This window comes from Lingula anatina, chromosome 3 (genome assembly GCF_051362555.1).
Source record: "Lingula anatina isolate TDL-2025a chromosome 3, LinAna3.0, whole genome shotgun sequence".
Taxonomy (NCBI): Eukaryota; Metazoa; Brachiopoda; class Lingulata; order Lingulida; family Lingulidae; genus Lingula; species Lingula anatina.
This window is the reverse complement of record NC_141769.1, coordinates 6,964,990-6,988,226: the sequence shown is the minus strand read 5'-3', so window position 1 is coordinate 6,988,226 and position 23,237 is coordinate 6,964,990. Positions and strand designations below refer to the sequence as shown.

Sequence of the window (23,237 nt, the reverse complement as noted above, 5' to 3'; positions counted from 1 at the left end):
AAATGCTATGAAAACTGCAGGGAGAGAGAGAGAGAGAGAGAGAGAGAGAGAGAGAGAGAGAGAGAGAGAGAGAGAGAGAGAGAGAGAAACAGAAGGGCTGACATTTATTTATGTGAATTGTTGCACAGTCACTTTGTTGTAAATGTAAACCTTCTCCTTACTTGCCCTAGTTCAGTCTACTGTGATGAAAGAAAAGAAACCATGGATGACTTCAAGTGTGATATAAAAATGTGAGAGGTTTTCAACTAATTGATGCAAAGAAAGCTAAAACTTTAGATGGGTCATTGCTGAAATTTCAAGGTCATGTGGTTTTGTCTCCTTTTATGATTCGTAATGGAATCAGTTGTGACTTTGTCCTAACATGGGTGACTTGACAAGTTCTCTGGCACATTCTTCATTTATGGTGCATTACAGAAGTCAGTGGTTGATAGAAATGTTTTCGTGCATCTGTTGAGTCGGAAGTCTGACGTTAATGGAATTGAAATTGAGTGATTTGAATTTAGTTCTGACAGTATTAGATGTTTGTTGTGTAGTGTATATACAAATATATTCTTCTTGTAAAACACAATGGACAAAAGAGTGCAGTCTAGTAGGACAGGAGGAGAGAGAGAGAGAGAGAGAGAGAAAGAGGGCAAACAGGACAATGCAGTTGCTCTCTTAACCTTATCTTGTGTTCCGGTCAATTCTTTAATCTAACATAATAAGGACAATCACTAGACTGCTTTCTGATATCTGTCAAACAAAGTATTTGTTTAATCCAGAAAAAATGTTTCTTTTAAGAAAGCTTGACATTGCACATTGGTCTTGAACATCCCGTACTTCCACACCTGTTATAAGAAATTGTTTATTTTCCAAAGGTCATGGATAATGGGTTCATTTTAAAATATTTGAAATGTTTTGGACTTTGAAAGTGGAAAAGGTTAAATTGTTTTAAACTTTGAGAAATAAAACAGAATGAGAAGAGACACTCTTATGTTGTCAATAAGCAAAATGTTGAAATTGTGTCAAGATTCCTGTTATTTATATCAGAACTATATCAGAATAGTTTGTTTATTTTTAAACTTTTATTTATATGCTTAATTTTTGCTATGAATGGAGTGGAGTCAGGCATTGGTTTCAATTCCTTAAACCCTAATGGGTAGAATAAAAAGGAATCTTTGGGAAAAGTCTTTTTCAAATGATGAATTTGCCTTTTATTGTAATAGGGAAAAAGTTAAAAGGTCAATTTTTTCACTTCATAGTCAGGGCAGTGTAATGTGGCACATAACTGAATGGTGAAAGTTGACTAATGAAAAAACAAGATGGATGTTTCTTACTCCAGATAGCAACACTAGGACTCCTGAGTTTCCTTTTGAGCTTCAGTGAAACATTTTTCACATTTGCATTAATTTAGTCTTTGTAAAATAGAATCCAAATATATAATGAAATTTCACCATTTTATCATTTTTGTAACTGTTAACTTAGTATTCATTGCAATACAAAATAGAAACCAGGTCTTTTGAAGGGTCAAAATGATCAGTTTTAAGACTCAGAGATGTGTTGTAAAAAATTAATTATAAAAAAGGGGGAGGGGTGATGCCTGTCTAAAATTCTGCTTTTTCTGAACTGATATTCACATCTCTGTGACAAGAGCTTGATGTATCTGGTTATTTTCCATGAAACTAATTTTATACAACCATTCTGAAAAAAAAAAAAAAAAAAAAAACAAGAAGCAACTCGTAACAGCCTACTTGTTTATCGTGATGTCAATTCTCAAACCTTTTGTTCGCACCTTAGAACAATGTGTTGGCGGAATGGTGTTGTGGACCCAGCGTTGAAAGGCACAGATGTCTGTTTTAACTTCACAACATTCTTTTGGTTGTAGCACATTTTCCAGTCAGCCAAGTGTGAAATCAGAAAAGCTAGATGCTCGCTGATTGAGGATTTCCCTCTGTTTTCATCCAGAATGGTGTTCAGTTGTTGTGTGTTGTTTTTGATTGATTGCATGAGGATGTTTTTTTTAATCAAAACGAAAAATATTGTAAGATGAAATTTTAGGTTATGATTTGTTTTATACTTTTGAGTTTAATCGTGATATGTGTGCCGCAAATTTTTTTAGTGTGTAATGTACTTTGAGAAAAATATTCTAATAAAATTTTAAGAGAGAGAGAGAGTGTGCAAAACATATTGCCTAGCTATTAGTGCCAAGTTTTATATTACTTTTAGATATCTATGAATAATTTTCTTTTTAACAGGACTGATAGCATGTGTGAATATATTTAAATTATGATACATTTAATTTCAGAGACACTTATCCAATAAAGATATAGAAAAATTACAAGCATTTGCTAAAGAATCAAAAGCAGAACTGGTAAGTTTATAGTTTCTGTTTTAGATTTTTTAAATGCATGGTATTTGAACACATTGAAAGTCAGAGGTACAAGCATATACTAGTGTGTCACAAGCCCAAACAAAGCAAGGTTTCTGGTAAAACAATGCTGGCTTTTTAAAAAAGAAAGCAAGAAAAGAATACCCTTCTTACATGAGCACGTGATGATTTAAAATGAAGATCCAAACCTCTTCACTTCTTCTGTTGAGACACTGGGAGATGTTCATTTACCAAGCCATGTTGTAGGTTGATTGACATATATATTTTCCATAGCAGGAGGTATTTCTTTTAGTTTTCTGACTTCAAATATAACCAACATTTCGCAGCTGGGATGTAACAAATTTAAAAACTTTTGAATAACATTGTTGAAATACAGGCATTATGGTTGGAGTTTACTCAGTTGTTAAACACATTACTTAATTAAAAATGAGATATGAGAAAAATTCTAATGGAATTGCCACCTTTGTACCAAAAATCCAATTGAACTGAGTTGTATTGCATTGCTGTTGGAATGGTGCTGTGTGACAAAAAAAAAACTTTATTATTCCATGAAAATGTTTTTGGTTAATTCTAAAATTCTAGGGATAGAATGATAAATTTGATGTAGTATTACTTTAGATTTGATCCTAATAAAAGCAAACCCTTCCCCTGTACTTCTCCCCACCCCCTCTCCCATAAAAGACCGCCTTCCACTTTTACATTTAAATACATAGCTCAATACATCAAATTTTGCACTTAGACTTGGAAGCTCACAAAACAAGATAAGACATGGAAACAGATATGTTCTGTTGTCTGAAGTGGAACAAATTAATTTATGTGTTGTCTTTTAACTGAACCATTGAGACTGGGTTGGGTTTAGCTTCCTGCTTAGCATTGTTTTCTGATAAACTGATCGGACTTCCACTACAAGGACTAATCACATTGGGAGGAAGGAAGGAAATACATCTTTGAGTAGTCGCCTCCATGAGGAATTTAATTAAGGAATCTGAGATTCTTCCAGAAGATGTTTTTGTGTTTGTTACTTTGTCTTGGGACTTTGTTTTGTTTTTAGAAATATAGGAACAGGTCTTGCGTGGAAATGATCAGAGAAACTCAGTATTTGTTGAGTGAACCTTATCCACTGAAGGTTCATTGGCTTCACTAATTAATTTTTTTTCAAACTCAGTCCAAGTAATTTGGTTAAGTAAACATTATAAAATTTCAGCTTAGGAATCTTGTTATTTCGATCAAATCTGCAGCCTAGATAGGAACATAGGCTGTTAAATGTTTGTTGCGATTTTCTTGACTTGAATAGTTAAATTAACAAAAAGAGAAGTAGGTATAGATAGCATTTTTTTAGTTCAGAAAGATACATTTTTGGTTTTCTTGAATTTGTCATTTTTTCTGCTCTCTTGCACTGTAAATTATTTTACTTCATCACCCAGACTGTGAAAGACCATAGCCCCTGATGGTTGAATGGGACTTTCACCTACTCCCTAAAATGATTTTCAAAAATATTTCAGTGATTTGCTGCACAAATGTTTTATTTCCTTTCATTCGAAGTATGCTCACTGTATAAGTTTATGGTGTTCTTGTTTGAATATCAGCTGATGATTCTGAAATATTTGACAAAATATTAAAAAAAATATCTTGTCATTTTGGAACTTTTTTCTTCCTAAATATTTGTTATTTTGTTTTGGAATATAAATAATAATAATGTATGTATGTGTAGCCCTTCGGTTTTGAACTCACAAGTACACAAAAATGAGTTTTCTTTTCAACAAATATTTTTGACAAATTTAATCAGGGAATATAAAGTTCTCTTTGTGTATGATATCTGCACTGCAAGGATCCTCTGACGATAGATGACCATTCTTGAGGCATAGTGTCTCCGTTATTGAAAATTGTCTGTCATTTTTTTACAGACTGTCCATTGATTTAACAAAAAATGTCTCATCAGCTTGTGGTCAGGAGATGGTCACTCTGGTCAAAGATTGGTCACTTTGTTGTTAAGTCGTTTGGTTTCCCAGTGTGACACTCTGCAGGTGACAGTCTTTATTTGTCACAGGTATCACATTTTCTTGCCAATAAAATAAATTTGAAAGGAAGATCTTGTAGAAGTTAAGGCCAGAAAGTTGTCTTTGTCACTAAATTAAAACTCTGCAGACTGCATTTGATAAATTGGCCAATATTTGATATTTTTCAAAGATCACCAATGTTTCATTTTTTTCATTAATCAAGAATGCTTTTCAATAATTATGACTTGACTTTGTTCTATGACTGATGCTTCAATCTTGATGAAAAGAAGGAAATTGCATTTTTTTTTTTTCATTTTATTTCACAAACAGGATATTTAGTAATAAATTCATTTAGGAGAGTTCTATCTCACAGAGGCATTCTTTTTTTTTTTTTTTTTTTTTTTTTTTTTTTTTTTTTTTTTTTTTTTTTTTTTTGCAATTCAAATTGGCATATTGTTATTTTTCAAAGAGGAAGGTTTGATATTACAATACAATTTTCAACTACAGGAGGTATTACAGAAATTTAAAATTCATAATTAGTTCTCTTTTTTTTTTTAAATTGATTTGTTTTGAATGGGTTATCTGAGGCTGGAATCTATGATATTTGAGTCCCAATCCAATTTGTCCACGATATTGCATGGCTGGATTGTCCACTGTTTTTACAGTTCATGAGATATGTCAAATAGAAACTTTGTCTGGCAGGTTATTTTTGATTTACACCCTACCGTCTCCAAGGGAATGGTTTTAATAACAGTATATGGGAAACAAAAAATAGATGCTGCGCAAATAATTTTGGAGAGGAAATTGAAATTTAATGAAGATATGACGTCGTTGTTGGTGGAACCCATCCCTTTGAAAAAAATTTGAAAACAGGCCATTTATGGCAAATTGAAGATATCTTTTGTTGGGACATTTTTCCTCTGGTTTTGTGTGTGTGGTTTGCATGGGTATGTGAGTTTCAGGATTTTCAAGCAAATGAGGAGTGGATAAAATGTCCTCAGTTTTGTACACAACCTTGATATAAATACTCCAAAAATATCTCAGTACATGCTCAGTTTTTCCTTTTATCAGGGTTAATAAAAAATGCACAATTTTTGGGACCCATTTCTTTTTAAATTCTTTAGATTACTGAACCCTGTCCTTATATATCTGCTCCCCTAGGGTGTCACTCCAAAATTCACCGCCCGTGACGCTAACCTCTATTGTCAGGCAGTATAATGCTAGTTGGATTTTTAATGGAAAATAATGAGATTTTAAGTTGAACTGGAAATTGACATTGTTTGTCAGAATTGGGCTTGAAACAGGTGGTTGGGATGAAAATATTGACATGCATGAGAGCACCATAACATTATTTAAGCATTTCAGTTTATTTTTTGAGGGATTGGGAGCCATTATGTAACTGTATTTTTTACAGATTAGTTCAAGATAAGAAGATGAGAGAGGTTATACATATTTGTGGTCATGTTAATAAGTTTATGTTGGTGAAAATGTTTATTTCTTGTCTCTTTTCTAAAGATGGTAAAAAGTTTTTAAAGACACTGAACTTTTTTTTCCAAAGGCATGCCATCATGGCCATTCATCAAAGGACCCTGATCTTATGATTCATGCCTTGAAGATAAAGAAAATGTAGTCTCTTAAGAACTGATTTGCTTTTTCATCAAATTTCTCATCATAAGCTAATATATTGTTTTTTTCCAATTTCCTCTCACCTAACACAACCTTAGCACAACTGACTCAATTTCCTCATGTTGCCTAAACAATGGTAATGCATTGTATCAACTCACTTATTGACTATTAAAATATTTGGGTTTGTTGGCATTTATAATTTAAACATGGAACAGAACATCCGAAAAAAAAATCTAATTTGGGCACTCATAAATTTTATTGAGACTATTGAAATGATGGTTACTGCCACATTCAATTTAGACTTAAAAGCCTTGAAGACCAGACGATCTTTTAATTTATATCCAGATGTGAGATAAAGCAAGGGTCATAGTATTCTAAGGGAGCCCCTAGACCCCAGTCTTTATTAATTTGTCTCTAGTGAGAACATTTATAACTTTTGATGTCTATTTAAGGAGACAAGTGTACCAGAAATAAAAGGGATAAATGAATAAGTATCGATTCTGAAAACGGCTGCTGTGTGTCTTTAATTTCTTTTGCATTGATCGGAAATTTTGGTTTTGATATAGATTGTGCCTTCTGTAAAGGTTAGTTTTAAGCTGTGATAGGATCATTTGTACAATTTGTGCATGAATTACTGTGAAATTTTTTTGTGATGTTTGAGTCAAAATTTGAGCTTTTATCAAAACTTTATAGAGAAGTAAGCATGAAAAATACAGTGATACATACTTAGTTTATGGCTTTTTTACAAAACTGTACTTATACAGGAACAGCAAACATTTGAAGATAAATATTCATGGGTTACAATAAAACAAATCCAATTTACCATAGACATTTCTACTAGATGCTGAAATGTTTGAAACAAGGAAATTTTGGATGGATGTCACTGAAGCAGCAGAAGACCATATTTACCACCAAAATGGCAAACAAGTACTGAAAATCTTCAGCTTCACTGAATCCTTGTTGACAAATATAACATATTAGGATATGATGATGTAATATTTTCAAGAATGAAAATTAACTTCTGTTCCAAAAAGATTATTGAAAGGTAATACAGATGCATTTGAAAAAAAAAAACACTCGTTTTTTCGTTCTTCAAAGCATCTTTTATTTCGCAATTCAGACCTTCATGCTGAAGTTTATCTGAAGCATACTTAATGTCTTTATCTTCTTAGTTTTTTTGGCATGCAAGTTGGTAGCTACGACATCTCACAATTTCACAGAAATTTTAAATAAGGCCATGCTTGGTACGTATATTTTGAATGTCAGGAAGGCAGATGTCATTTGTAATGACTCTCAATTTTTTTCTTTTTTTTTTTTCAATTTTTTTCTTATTTCCGTTGTCATGAATAGAGAAAGTATAAGTTTAAATCCTTGAATGTTAACAAAAATGAATCTCCTGCACTTTACAGAAATTTCAGCATCACTCTGAGTAGTGACTTCCATTAACAAATGAAATGTGTCAACTTTAGGGATTGTACCCCATTAAACATGTAAAGCAAATGGTACTTATAATTCCGGAGAGGTTTTATCAGTTTGTGACACGTGCTGTAAGTTACAGAGCACTTAAAAAAGCAATCTCTCCCATACATTAAAGCTTCATCATAGTAACTTCTATATTGAATAAACAGTAATACTGCTCATATGGATAGAATTGTGATAGAAATTACATTCAAATGGCAGGTCCAGCACAGGACAAAGTGGGACATTCCATATTCTCTATGAGGTTTTCTCATCTCCCCATTCTCTCTCTCTCCCCCCCCCCCCCCCCCCCCCAATTAATTGTATAACAAATACTTTAATTAAGGAAATGCATTGCAAGGTCATTTTTAGGCACAGCCTGTTTATTCAAAAACAGTAAATAATAAACAACAGCAATGGGTGGTTTCTGTGTAAGTTTTAGGTCTCTTAATGTAGCTTTTTGTTGATGCAAATTAAATATTCTCCAGACAAAGCTGCTTAAGTATGGCAATTGTCTCTGAATTATGGTAACAAATCCATATTTCTTTTAATCACGTTGACTTTTTAACTCAAAACTGGCCACAGTCCCAGTTGGTGCACAATTCTGAAGCAACTTCTGGCCAGGCTGTGGAATCTGGTGGTCAGACATATATAATGTAAAGTCCTAGCAATTGGCAGATAGCATGGACAAACGTCAACATATTTTTGTTCAAAATAATAAAATATTGATAGCAGAAAGCAATGTATTTACAATAAGGCATTATGTTTGATGAAATCTTCTCTCTAGGCAAAGAAGAATATTTTCAGTTTTTGAGCAAATATTTGAGTTGAAGCTAATAATGATGATAGAATTAACTTGTATTTGATATGACAGATATTGTTATTATCATAATAATTATTATTATTATTATTTTGAATTGAAACCACTTATCACATATTTTATATACAGGATACAAAATCACATTGACAAGATAAAAAAGACAAGAAAAATGCACCTTCAAAGAAAAAAAAAAAAAAAAAACACTACTATGGCCAGAAGGCAGAAACCCACAGCTATGAGTGCATTTACTTTAACTCTCTCTATTATCTCCATGTTAAAGGCAGTGTGTGATAACATTGCAAGTTTTCAATGCCATTATTACTGATTTAAATGCATTACTCAAAGTGGTTTAAAACTGCTATGACCTCAGATGATATGCTGTAAAAAGGTCTGTTGACGAGGGTAGCATATTCAAATTTAACGTGACATGAACTTCATGCCTGTTGAATTGAAGTATTGACCATAGGAAAAGAAACTAAAATAAAGACAAAGGAAAACATACCTAGACTTATTTTTGAAAATTACATGCTGATATTTGCTCAATAAATAGGCATATATATAATATTGACAAGGTTATTGATATGACGATCTATATACATTTTACAAAATATGCAGATTAGCCAACCTGCACTTATTGCTATTTACATTGATAGTAGAAATATACAAAACTACATGCAACTCTTTGATCCACTTAGATCTTTGAATAATAACTTGTATTTTACAAAAAATCTTTCTTATACAGTTAGGGAACTTGAATGTGACAATACCAGGGGTGTTATTTTTTTCTGGGTCTTGTCATTGTTTTGCTCTTTTTTCTTAAAATACCCATAGTGCAATATCCACATGTTGAATTCTAACAGGTTTTTTAATGTGCTGTCCATGCATCATGAACAATTTATAAAGTCTAGTAAAGTTGGCATAACCACACTTTCAAATTACAGAATATTTTTTATGGTTTTAACTTAAAAAATCCATGCTAAAAATGTACAGAGTATAACCTTGTTCTTACAATCAACACAGCAGCTGTGACCCACTGAAAAAGAGGAACAGAACATGACAAGAACCGAGAAACAGGTCTGTTGCTCTTGGATATGTTCAGTTTGTACATATATGAATTGGGTACTTTTGGGAACTTTGAATACATTAGAAGTACTATATCACAACCATACGTTGCCGCCATTTTGAGTGTTTCCATTGGGTTGATGAAGTGTCAGTTGTAAAGCATTGTTATCACGCTCGCGTATGACACCATATTGGTGACGGGCAAGCCGCCTCTTGATTCTCCATCTGTGCCTGTAAAATACCAATCCCCCAATAAGGACTATGACAAGGCCAATGGCTCCTATTGCTAAAAATATAATCCTCTTGTCGAAGAGCTCGCCACATGAGTCTACAGCAGGGTAGAAGTACATCAAAGGGCGTCCTTTCCATTTATCAGGGCTCTGGCAGACATACCTGTCTATTTTATCAAAATCTTCAATAGAGACACTAGTCCTGTCCAGCCAGTTACGGAATTCTAAAAGGTCACAGTTGCACTCAAATGGATTAAGTGAGAGGTCAAGAGACTGCAACGAGCCAAAGCCCTCAAAGCTTTCTGGGTCAAACTGTTTGAAATTATTGGATGAAAGGTTCAGGTGGGTTATTGATTGTAAACGGCTCAGTAATTTCCAAGAAGTGTTCTCCATCATGTTTTGACTGAGATCCAGTCTCGTCAAGGAAGTCAGGTTATAAAAAAGGTCCTCGTGTGGCTCGTCAATACTGTTTTTGTCCAGGTAGAGGGTTTCAAGCCCTCTTAAACTGTTTAGAAGTGCTACTCCATTTTGGGTTTTGAGCATACTGCCCAGATCATTTCCACTCAAAATCAATGTCTTTAGATTCTGAAGATCCTTGAAATTCTCCCACCAGATGTCTCTGAGGGAGTTATTGCTTAGGTCTAATATTGAGAGCCAGCGTAGGCCATGTAATGCCGTTGTAGACATACTCATGATACGGTTATTATTCAAAAGAATGACTTTAACCTGTTGATCCTTCCAACCAAAATCTTCTAAGCGTGTCAGGGAATTATGGGATAGGTCAATAACACTTGGGGCATGAGATAGAAATGCGTTTTGATTGATTTCAGTAATGGCATTATGGCTGAAGTTGACACTTTCTATTTGGTTGCTTCGGGAGAAGAGTTCACTGCTTAAAAATGACAACCTGTTGCCACTTACATCTAAGTATTTTAGCTGCAGCAGCCGAGGAATGGTACCTAGTGTTGTGAGACCATTTTGAGCCACATTCAAATGTTCTAAATGTTCCAGAGATGCACTGACTTCAAACTCCTGTAGGAAATTGTTACTGAGATCTAGCAGGATCAGATCCCATAGTTCTTGTAGTGGGGCATTGCTGATATCGGTGAATTTATTGTGGGAAAGGTGAAGCTCCTTCAGTGTATTGATCGTTTCAATTTCTGATTCATCCAAGAAGCTGATCTGGTTATTAGAAAGGTGCAGTCTCTGTATCAAAGTGAGACCAGACATATCACCTATGGCTCCAATCATATTATGTGAAAGGTCAAGGTCAGTGAGTCGGGAAAGGAAGTAGAATGTCCTCTGACCTATAGTAGTGATTTGATTATGGGACAAATCTAATGACTCCAGGCTGGATAATTCAAGATTACTGAATATATGTGCTGTTTCTGTTATATTCATATTGGACATTTCTAGTCTTCTGAGACTAGCAACTTCTAGCCGTTTCATGGCATCTTTGAGTGTTCCTATGGGAATTCCTGGATTCCCAGACAATGTAACTTGGGATAGGTGGTAAAGTTTCTCAAAAGCTTCAGAATCTATGTATTTAATGTTGCAGTTGGACAGATTTAAATACTTGGGAATGGCGTCCCACCACAGCATGGCCTGAAATGCATTCCCGGCCAGGCGAACAATGTCATTGCCAGAATAATCCAAATACTGAAGCTTCGTTGTGTGCTGAAAGGATGAGCTTAGAACTGGATCGTAGATGTCATTGTAACTTACATTGAGGATTTTCAATTGGGTGAGATACTGCATACAAGTATGTGGCACAGTTGTGAAAGTGTTATAACTGAGATCCAGTTCTGTAACTTGGGTTGACCTTCGGAAAAAGCCCTCTGGTATCTCCTTAAGCAGATTGTGTCCAAGTTTCAGTACTTTGAGTTTATTCAAACCGCTTCCAAAAGCATTGGGATCCAGTTGATATAGCCCGTTATTTTCCAAGTTGATGTATTCCAAATTTGGCAGCCCCTCGAATGAAAAGTTTCCTAATATATTCAGCCGATTGTTGTTCAAGTAAACCCATCTTGCAGATGAGGGAAGCAGAGGAACCTTCTTCATCTGCATGCCCTCACATCTTATAACAGTGCTCTGTTTGTAGCAAGTGCACAGGGATGGGCAACCCTGCTCAGAATTGGTTGGTAAACTAAATCCTGTAGCAACACAAGCCAGGGTCAGTAAGGGCATCAATATCGTAATTTGTGATGATGCCATCTTCAACATGATGAGACACAGTTTTGACAGATGGACTTATGTATATCTTTCCTCTGGGTGGTTTTTATGGCTGGTCCTTCTTTGGGAGTCTTACCATCTTGGGATTCATTGATTGACTAGATGGCTTTCAGTTTTCAGTTCACCCACCGTAAAGATTCCAAGATGAATGGAGTACAGGACTGTCACATCATCTAAAAGTAGACAAAAAGAAATGGTGAGAATAGCCATGAAGCACAACCTAATGGCCTACTTAAAAAGAGGAGGAAAAGCATTTTTCCCCAATGAAACGGAACTTGTAAATCATTTACTATAGGTTGAATGTCATTTGGTACTAGTAGAAATCATTAACAGTAATGAGAAGGCCTCAGCAGTGGTTCGCTTTAAGTTCCTATATCCAGCTTATTGATTTTGGCTTTACACTTGGTGTCTAACATGGTAGTAAGCTGTAATAAATAAAAAACTTCTATCCAATTTAATGGCTATCATCGTATTATTTTGGCAATAAAACCTCTCAGCTTTCCAATTTATAACCTTGTGGCTGTGGATGGTAATTGATGGAGCTGCTGAAATCAAAATATTAGTCAACTGCAGGTGCCCATTGCCTTTGGACCCGATGGAATCATTGGTGCTGTCTTGGTGCTTGAACTCCCTGCTGTAAGACTGTGAAATCAGCTGATGGTTGATAACAGTATGAACAGTGAAAATGTATATTTTAGACTATTATAAAAGGGAATGGTGATTAATTAGGCTTTGATAGTTTTATGTGTGTGCTGTGAAGTATTGAAGGTACTTAAAAGGAAAAAAAAAAAGAATATATTTCAAAGGTACATTTGGATTCCATTTATTGTGACCTACATCGCTTATGTCCCCAGAAAAGACACGAGGAATTATCATTAAAGTGGTACCCAACAATGCTCAATTTGAGAGAAAACATTCGTTAAGAAAAAAAAGGTGATTTAGTATGGTAAGATTTCAAAAGCTTGGAACTATTAATGTGTCTGAAATGTGACTTTTTTGTATTACCAGAATATTAACGCAGTCAGGGCCTGGGGAATCGAGATGCGTAAGTGCGTAGCATCAAAGTCAAGGCTCCATCATGGGTATAAATCAGTCTGTTCATTACAGACCTCGACAGAGACTCAGTGGTGGGCCCTCCTCTTAACTTGAGAGACAGGGTACAGTACCATTTTATCATGACAGAAAAAATATGAAGAGGTTTGTTTTTTAGTTTTTTATGGAGACTGAAATAAAGAGAGCGAGGTAGAAAGAGTTGACGTTAATGTTAGTGTCAGTTCAATATCAGATCTGTTGTTGTTAAGTTCAAATAATTTAGTTTGAACTGTTCACTCTTTAAGATTTGAAGATAAAACGAACCCCTGTGAGAAAAAACAACAGTTATGATTGACATGCTGAAAAGTAAATACGACTGGGTATTTCTGGTATTTTTAGCGAAAATCAAGACAATCTTTTAGCATTTTATTGTTCTAGCATTTGAGCAGAAAAATTGTTATATAAAAATGTTCTCCTTATAAATGAGTCATGAAAGTAAATCATGGACGTCCCAAAAATGCTTACGAAAAATGGTGTTGCTCTGGGCCTTTGACCAGTTTCATTGTGTTCCTGTTCTACCCATAATAAGTGATATGAGCCCACTGCCCTGAAGTACTACAACATGGTGTATCACTTCTGTTAGAAGTGCACTCATCCCCCAGAAGGCTTGTTGACTTCTCCAAATTAGTTTGATCAAGACCCTCCACCTTCAGAATAGGACAAGTCTTGCTAAAGAAAATATTTTGGTACCTCTTAATGCTCTTGTGCAAGAGCTTGTATAAAACTGGGGGAATTTGTTTTGGGAAGTCTTTTATGTTGGTTGTATTCTTGGGGGTTAAGGAGGGGGTATTTTTACAAGGTCTTTTAATGATAATGTCTGTATTAGTCTGGGACAACAGGGCCATGTAAAGCTATTGTGTTTTGGGTTTATATCTTTGTTTGGAAGTCACTTAGTTTAAGTTACCTGCCTGATTTGACCCAGGTAGCCTTTTCACGCTGTTTTTCGGTATTCTGTGGCGGTACATTAAAGAAAAGATAAAATGACATGAATTTTGCAAATGGCTGATCCTACCATACTCATTATTCCCTACTACTTATAAAAAGTCTTTTATTTAGGTAAAACGCTCTGTTTAATCGATCCCTAAATATACCATAACCTCTTATTAAAGCATGCCAATATAACCAGGCTAAGTGCTGCATTCCTTTGAGGTAGATATGACTATTACTTGTCTATAGACCAAACCCTTACTGTCCACTTGAACTCAAGAGGAAACATGAAAAATCTTTCAGTAGGAAATCTCAACTTTTAAAAGCATAAGTGCCATGTGTCTTATCTATGATTACCATGAAAAGTATAATTTCAGCCATAGTGGGATTGTAATGACGTCTCTTTTTTATCTTAAGATGTTTTGGTTTCATTAAAGGTAGTTGTTGTTTTTATAGACCCTTGACTCGCCAACTGACAAGTTATCAGTGGCGTGGATCACATATTTGACTTGGGCAAATTAATGGTGGCTTTTTTTTGTCACTGGCTGGGTGGTCATGCCACTACGAGGGTGGCTAGATGCTCTTCAAAGAAAAAAAAAATGGTAAAATAGTTTGATATGCTTAATATGATTGTCAAAATGAAATTTTCCTCACGGTGGCTGATGCCAGTACAAGTGCACTTTGAATACAGTTTTTGTTTGCTTGTTTGGTTGTGCCTTTGGCTCTTAATAATGGCAGGTGACTTGCTTTTTTTTCCCCCTTTACGTCATTCTGAAGTTAAGTGTAATATTATTTGTTTTTTATTTAAATATTTTGTTTGTGCAAGAAAAAGTAAATAAATGTTCGATTGATTGGTTTACACATTTTAGATAAACATTTTCATTCCAAAACACATTGTGGCCCCCAAGGAGGTTCATATTAGATTTTGACACATCATGATGGACACTCGTCATACCACCCCTGAAGAACATTAAGCAATTAGTTATACATGTTCCCAATCTCATTAAAACAGCACTATGCCAGTTATAAGAATAACTGGTCTCATCCAACACATTCATATCTCCTTTAATACAATCAATACTGTGTATAGGTTATCCTCATTCAGTGGCTGATAGAAATGATGTCTTAATTATTTTATGAAAGTCCAATGTTGGCTGGGAGTAGTAATGTGTGTGACAGGTCTTTAAATGGACCTTCATTTTACTACTTTAACTGGGCTACTTAAGCATGTCTTGAGTTTTTTTTATTTTTTCTTAATCACTAGATCTGAAAGCTTTCAGTTTTGGGTTCTTCCAACAATATGGCATGTGGTTGATAAACCTGATACCATTATTGCTGCAAATTTTAACACAACATGAGGTAATATTGCAAAAACAGCCAAGCGGTAGGTTGAAATACATCCCATGGCTGTGACATGTTGGTCTTGTAAAGTACAATAGACAAAATATGTGGTGGTGTTGTGTGGGTGGAGGAAGAGAGAGACGAGAGAGAGAGAGAGAGAGAGAGAGGTGGGGGGGGGGGGGGGGGAGGGAAAGAGGGAGATAGAGAAATATTATAAAACTATATACATGCTATTCTGTAGGGATAAGCAAGTGAGGAGAGCAACTAAAAAAATTGAAAATAAAAAAAAGAAAGGAAGACAGAAAGAAAAAAAGAAAGAATGATACAACATCTCTAAATCCACAACAAAAGCAGGGATGTCTAGAAATACCCTTGCAACTCTTGTTTGGCATTTGAGAGAAAATGTAAACTCCATGCTGTGTAGTAGATACGGGAGTATTTTCCTAAGATATCCTGCTGTATCCTTAGTGAGTAACATTTTCTGTTCCAAACCTTGGTAAACAAAGTCGCCATGCTACCTATCTAACTGTACTTTTTGAGGTTAATATGGCATCTATCTTTACATGCATGCTCCATTTTTTTCCTTGCCTACATAAAACTAAGGCAAAATAATACTCGAAAAATTCAGCAACTAAAATTGTATATAATTTGGAAGAGTTGAATGACCAAAAAATGACATGAGAAGGAGATAAACAAAATACACTGGCTTACATCCAGAAAGTTCAGTCTGCTCGATCCTGCTATGTAGAATTTGCCCCAATAAGTTATAGGTATATAGACATCAGTCAAATTATTATCAGCTAGGGCCTATTGATTTTCTGCATCATAATGCCCATGATATAAAGCCATATATGCTTCACTTCTATCACATATGGTTAACTACTGGTTAAATAGTCCCTTGAGCTTTTTAGCTGTTTGTTTGAATATAATTCTTATATTTTTTCTCTTTCTGCATAGATGGATGAAATACCATGTCACCACTGATCTGTCTTCATATATTCTATTTGGGAAGACTAGTTACTCAAGTAGGAGTAGAAAAAACTAATTGATGGTATAAAATTTCACCATGTACTTAAGTTTTAAATAAGAAATGTTCCTTATTTTATCAAACTCACATAATTTTTGCCTTACTTTATTCTTTCTCAGTGTAAACCTGTACTTGAGTTATACCAAAGGGAAAGAAAAATGATAAAATTAAGGCAATTATAGAATTTATGAATAAAGATGTTTAATTTTTGATTTGGAGACAGTAATGTTGGTCAATGATAAATAAATAAAAAGATCAACTTTTCTTAAAACATAAAAAAGGAAAAATGAAAACTGGCTTCTGTTTGCCACACTAAAGTGTCCCTTTCTCCTATCCATACATTTACTTTCATTATCACTATGCAGCATGCCAGCAACAGTTAAACTTGGTGGTTAAAATGGTTATTAAAGTGGTCCAAATACCTGATAACTGAATTAGACATTACTTCTTATGGTAACCTATGAACTTTTTAATCTTGATATCAGTTTTTAAATGGCCTTCCCCCTGTGCCATGAAGACTGATACAATCTACCACCGACTCAAAACTACTTTACCTTTAGAACGCTTGCTCTATGGGGCCCGCTCTGTGTTCATTAAAGGGTCCGCCTACTCCACTTAACACCGCAAAATCTTCTGAATGAATGATAAACCCAAGTCAGTGTGCATCTCTTTTGAAGATATGGGAACAACATCAGGAAGAAAATCCATTGAAAACAAAGCCCATATTTATCCAAGCTGTCCTCTTCCAATTAAAAACCGCCTTGGACTCTGTTTGGAAGTTTACTTTCTCTCTACACTGCTGTTTGCCCAAGTTACAACATTAGCATTGGTAAATTTGTCCACAGTTTGGACAAACATCACTGACCACCAGCATGGATCTGGACTGTCCCAATGGCTGACGACTGACTGACGGACTAACATGCACCTTTGCATGCCTGATTTCTCTTCTTGAATCCAGGTGGTCTCATAATTATACCTGTGCCAGGGCACAAACTTACTAAGGTTTACTTAGGGCTGATGTCAATCAAACCTGTCTTTGTAAAGCATAAGAACCAAGGATTTCGTACCAGTCCCTCCATTTTTTCACTTTCCATTTTTGATTTCATTTTATAAAAGAAGATATTGTGTAGTTATATAAGCTTATGCCTGTGTGCTCATCTTGACTTCTTAGCAAATGGACAAATCAACATCCTTTCCTGATTAAATAATGTACTTTATTACCTGCAATGTGTGACTAGTTAAAATTCTGTAATAAGAAGTAACTTATAAAAGAATTAATATTTTGATATTTTATTTCTGACAATTGCAACATATTTCTCAGTTTTACTTGTCCTCAGCCCTTCACCTTAGTCTCCTAACAGTATGACACTGACACACAGTGATGTAACAGTTGATTAAAACCCCCTGCAGCACCTTAACATGATTTCACATTCAAGCGTTTTGTCACAGATGCAATCTATCCAATTTTATTGAGAAAATTATGGAGCAGGCCTGTACGTTATCTTAATTTCACATTTGAAATGATGGATGATATTTTCATATTGTATGAGGTTAAGTATGATGGAGCTGGGGGTCCTAGGTATGTCAGGCATGCTCAAGTGGTGCTGAATTTTACCTACTGTATGGCCATAATGGGAATAATATAACATGCCATTTTGTATAATCATTTGTTACATGGAGTGACAGCATGCTAGGATGGGTGTCCACTTGATGGTCAGATGACCCAGGCGACTGCTATTAAAATTTTTGCAGGAGAGTCATTAAGTGCTGTTGATCAGCTTTCTTCCTTCCTCGCTCTCTCTCTCCATCTCCTTCTCTCTCCCTCTCTCCTTCTCTCTAGAATATTTACTTTACATGTCTGCTGATCATACTCAATCTTCAATTAAATTTTGATAAAACTAGAATGCTTTCAAATCAGCCTTGTCTCTCATTCCCTCTAGAAATTTCTCAATCCATCTTACTTTTTCTTTACCTCCAACTTTGAGAGAGAAATCCCTCCAAGCCACAGAGATGATGGGCATACATGCACTTGATTGCAGTAAAAACACAGACTCCCAAGACAGATGCTGCCAAATGTTTTGGCTGCCAGCATAAGAAAACAATACCTAAAATTCCTGATGTCAGCTATTTTCACAATATGCCATACATTACATTAATTGGTCACTGTCTTGAGTCACCACACCCTTCTATGGTCAATGGTCAGTGTCCTAAAACACCTACATACCCTGTCCACTCTGGGTAGTGGGCATATGGCAGCTCTGATATTCATTTACAGCACTGGACATTTAAAAAAAATCTATTTCACTTACTGGACTAATAAAATGTAGCACTGCGTTGGTTTTGGATCACCAATGGTGTATTTTCATTCAGAAAAAAGTGACATACTTATCCATACTTCTGTACACCCGGACGCATCTCCTTAAGTGCTTTTTCCAAAGAAGAGATAAGAAAATATTCGCTAATAGCTGGAATCTTCTGGCTAGTCTAGTCTAGTCTAGATTGGCTAGTTGAAATGCGAAGGTACAGGAAATAGTCATTAGGCTCCATTAAGTGATTCCACAGATCCTAGGCATTGTCATTTGTTAACAGGTTTCATGTTTGGTTTAATTAACAGCCCGAGATATATTAGTTTTTGTACAGGTACAAGAAATTGTCATTATGAGTGGGATTATTATGTACACCTTAGTGTTATTAGTGCCGAGATATGGGCGTCACCACAATAGACCAATGGATCATTCACACAGCTTAGAAATAAGCTGGTTCTAAAACATTCTGTTCATTGCCATTGTAAAAAGACAGTTGCAAGCCCAGCATCATGATTGAATGGAGTGTAGTCAGATGGAGGTGGACTGCTGCTTGGCTGGCAACGGCTTGATTGTTGAAAATGGGGGATTATGTGTGACAAATGGAGTGTTCTGGAACCAGTTTCATTTTCACCTGTGTGAATTCACCATGGAGTCGAACAGTTAATCTCCCCGTTCCAAATCTTGTCATAAAAATGTGTGAGAGAACTGATTACACAGCCGCTAGATCAAACGGTGTCTCATTCTCACTTTTCCTGCTGGTTATGCAGCAGGAATCACAACATTTTCCTACCTTTGTTGTGAAGTTAGGTTAATTATGAATGCTGTATTGTGAAAGGGGGTGGTAAGCTGACACCAGGTAAATCTCCCTGGTTTGGGCGATATCACCTTTGCCTGCATGCGATAGTAAGTGATACCTGTAAGTGATCTCTGATGATGACCTTTGGCAAACCACTTTCCATTACACCATGGACATTTTCACCCAAATGGCCTTTTTGTTCACTGTACTGATGCTGGCTATATGAAAAAGTGATTGTGACATTTTTATATATTTCAAAGTGTGACAATCTATGGGGTTGGTGTTAAATGTGAACCCTCAGCATGTAGAAATGATATTGTTTTCATATTTTATGTGTTGCCATATAAATTATCTTGTCTAATTTGTGATGAGCAAATAAACATGCTCAAATATAAATATGCACATTTTTTTATTAAATACAGTAAGACTTTCAGATGTATTGAACATCTTTCTCATCATTACCATTTTTTTCCCTGGAACTGAAGGTTAAATTTGTACGATGAAACTAGCCACTGAACATCAGAAGTCTTATAGCCCAGTAAATAAGAGCGCATTCTCAACGAATTAAGCCAGGCTTTACAAAGCCGGTGACCTAAAAATGGCGGACGTACATGAAAGAAAAACCGCCTAATCTTTTAATAGTCTCTCCGCCTCTCACACGCCTCCCCACACGTCGTCCCTGCGTGGTACAGTAATTAAATCTCGGCTCCGAACATTAATATTTCCGTGAATATCTCTGGTGATATTATCTCCATAGATAGTCGATTCATTGCTGCTCTACGGGCCAAATTATTCCTTTTTCGTCTCTGTTTTCAAAGATGATAGAACAGAAGAGCTTTTTTCCTTCGATCGCCTTCAGCCGCCATGCTTTCTTCACCACGAGTTTAACTGATGAGCATGCGCACTTAATATTTCTTAGGTAGCTTCCGCATGGCGAACGGAGACGCAATTTAATTACTGTACCCCGCAGGGACGACGTGTGGGGAGGCGGAGAGACTATTAAAAGATTAGGCGGTTTTTCTTTCATGTACGTCCGCCATTTTTAGGTCACCGGCTTTGTAAAGCCTGGCTTAATTCGTTGAGAATGCTCTCTAAATAAGTCAATATCTCTGCAAAGTTAACTAGCCAGTGGAATGGACATATCAACTTGCATCAAACTGAAGTCATTCAGAATTAACTGATAGCAATCATGGCTTGTCTCTTAATGTGACACCCAGATGATGGCACTGTGGTTGGATGGGGGACTTTAGTTCTTTAGAAAATAGAGGAAGAAAATTGCTTGTCAATCACAAGTGTGAATGAAAACTTTTAATTGTGATACTGATCCCGCTCAAAGAGGGATAGAACTTCTGGTCACATGGAGGAACTTGATGTACCTCTAATGGCTGTCCTTCATGTTATTGTGGAATCTTTTTTTTTGTGCTATTACTCAACAGTGCCTGCTGCTGTATAATTATATCATGAGAGAGAGAGAGAGAGAGAGAGAGAAATGGGGGGTAGCACAGATTGTAGATCAACTCGCCTGTCAGTCATTGGCCATTAGGGAGGAGAATTAGAGACAGGTGAAGAAAAATGAGGGAAATGACATTTTAAAGCTTAATTTATGGAATCATTCAGCTATTATAGCCAAAATTCATCTCCATGTACATATAGGGGGTATAAAAACTTCTACAATATCTACCCTGTGTTTTCCACAAACAATCTGCATAACTACCTCACTACAAAATCCATCAAGGACTGACTCAAAGAGGGAAGATTCCATATCAACAACAATGCCGGATACAATCGGTCTTCAAAAACAAATGACCGTGTCAACTAATGATGATGGTTTACATAGACATTTGAAGAATAGGAAAACCTTTCTTGATAATATCAAAACAAGGCTCATGTGAAATATACCTTTAGATGTGGTTAAAAATAGTTTACCCTTTCATTTCAAATGCTCATGATGGGATGGTGGGCATAAAATCATCATCTATCTTTGTCCACACACATATTTACGTTTGATGTCATGGACAACCTTGTCCTTAGGATTTATTTCAATCTAGATTTGCTTAACATATACGCCAAATAAAAATATCTGACATTTTGACACAATGTTATTTGTGTCTTCAACCATGACAGAGTGAGGACATTTTATCAGTGTCACTGTCTAAATGTGATGAAAGACCCATTCTTTGATGTACAAATGTAAAGATATATGACATTTCTCGTCATTGAGGCAGGGGTGTCTGTTTCTGTTATTACTGTCGGTGAGGACAATTTCCTTCAGGCGAGTTATCTATCTGTCCCTTTCTACAACCTGTGCATTAATATACACATCAACTGGTAGAAAAATACTATATGAATAGCTACCTGTGCATTGTTATATATGACATGCCTTTAATAAGGAGTCATCGGCAATGAGACATTAAATGGGATTATGTAATACACATTTAGTGTGGAAAGGTCCATTTAAGGTTTTGATTCTCACAGTGCATGCATGTTATTTATATATCCTACATTTATTATTATAAATACTGTTATATTATAATTTAGCATTTAAATTAATCTCAGATCATGAGTTGTTATTAGGCACTTGTCAGACCAATACTTTGCACCACATTTTGCTGCATTGAAATACATTAACTATATATTCAAGTGAAAGCACTGATAAAGAAAGTAAAGTTGCTCAGGAATGTTAAAATCCTGTCATGACTGAGGAATTGAAGGACGTGTTTGTGACAGGCTCAGCATGTGAGAAAAGTTCAAACTCCTTGTTGCCTTATGTTTCCAGGATTGATAATTATCTCCTGTGGCAGTTTTTAAAGATCATGATAAATATTAGATGATATCAATTCTCAGTGGTTATGAATGGCATCTCGTCTGCACTCTCTCACTGGATAGCATTGATTAAATGCTTTGGGTTTGGACGCGGAATATTTTACTGTATTGATGAATTTGTATTTTTCATTGAAAAAATTGAGTATCACACATTTCATAATCCACTTAATCACGATGTGTGCGATATAGGAGTGCATGTTGTGGAACATGTTTTACGGGTTAAAAATGCACTGGCACGGTGTCAGTCGGTAGAAAGATACATATTGGCACAGGTACAGTTCATATTGATTGAAGTTATCACAAATATCATCAAAGTCATGGGTTAGATGAACAGGGCAGTTTCTCAGGAAAGGTGCGGGGGGGGGGGGGGGGGTGCATTATAACGAGATTTATGGTTTATTCAGGTCTAATTTGTACATGGTATGTTTCAAGCCCTCTATTCTACACATTATTTTAGTACAGAATGGTATACATGTACAAGTACAAATAATGTAAAGAAGAATGTAATATAAAAGAAAAATTTATAAAGTCCATAGTAAGTCAGTTTATAGGTGTTCCACTGAGCTAAATAAAGAGGACAATATGCTCAATTGCTTATCTAAAATATAAGAAGGCAGTGCAGTTTTAATTGACAATTAATACAGAAGCTGGGACATTATGCAGATTATGATATGTTCAGTGTTATTATAAGCTTCCCCTAACAAATGATCCACAGTTAGGCTACTTCAAACAGAAATAGTGCACAATTGTCTATCTAAAATATAAGGGGGCAGTGCCTATTTAATTAGCATTAAATACATACCAATGTGATGTGCAGGGTGATAATAGTGAATGATATTGTTAGAGAAGACAGTGAGGTAGTGTTTAAAGTGAGTATGAAGTGTGTCTGCCCCTACCTAACTGGACAGAGGGCAGGGTCACGTGTAAAAGCAATTGTGATAAAATTAGTTTTACACACGCCTGGCTCATATTCATAAATTTACCCGAGGACAGCCCTCGTGTGTTGGGGAGGGGGGGGGGGGGGAGAGCTTTGTATCAAACAATGAATAGATCAGAATATGAGGGGATGGCACCCAGAGCAAGTCTTAAGTCTGTACATACGTGGGAAAAGGGGGGTTAGAGCCTAGAATCC

General features: G+C 35.7%; 2 protein-coding genes across 10 annotated transcripts in view; one reads left to right on the top strand and one right to left on the bottom strand.

The window, feature by feature from the left end:
* The window catches only part of LOC106169165 (aspartate--tRNA ligase, mitochondrial), a 79,772-nt gene that overhangs the window by 10,608 nt on the left and 45,927 nt on the right, over window positions 1-23,237 (top strand). For both annotated transcript variants that reach the window (XM_087009707.1, XM_087009706.1), the window contains exon 11: window positions 2,285-2,350. In XM_087009707.1, the coding sequence (XP_086865833.1) occupies window positions 2,285-2,350 (66 nt within the window). The remainder of the gene's footprint in view (window positions 1-2,284; window positions 2,351-23,237) is intronic.
* The window catches only part of LOC106169163 (podocan-like protein 1), a 51,004-nt gene continuing 35,578 nt past the window's right edge, over window positions 7,812-23,237 (bottom strand). For 4 of the 8 annotated variants that reach the window (XM_087009703.1, XM_087009704.1, XM_013548537.3 and 1 more), the window contains one exon: window positions 7,812-11,966. In XM_087009703.1, the coding sequence (XP_086865829.1) occupies window positions 9,427-11,784 (2,358 nt within the window). In that variant the 5' untranslated portion in view covers window positions 11,785-11,966 and the 3' untranslated portion in view covers window positions 7,812-9,426. Of the gene's footprint in view, window positions 11,967-16,734; window positions 17,268-18,565; window positions 19,235-19,400; window positions 19,501-23,237 lie in introns of those variants that run through there. The other 4 variants (XM_087009705.1, XM_013548541.3, XM_013548545.3 and 1 more) reach the window with 4 other exon arrangements.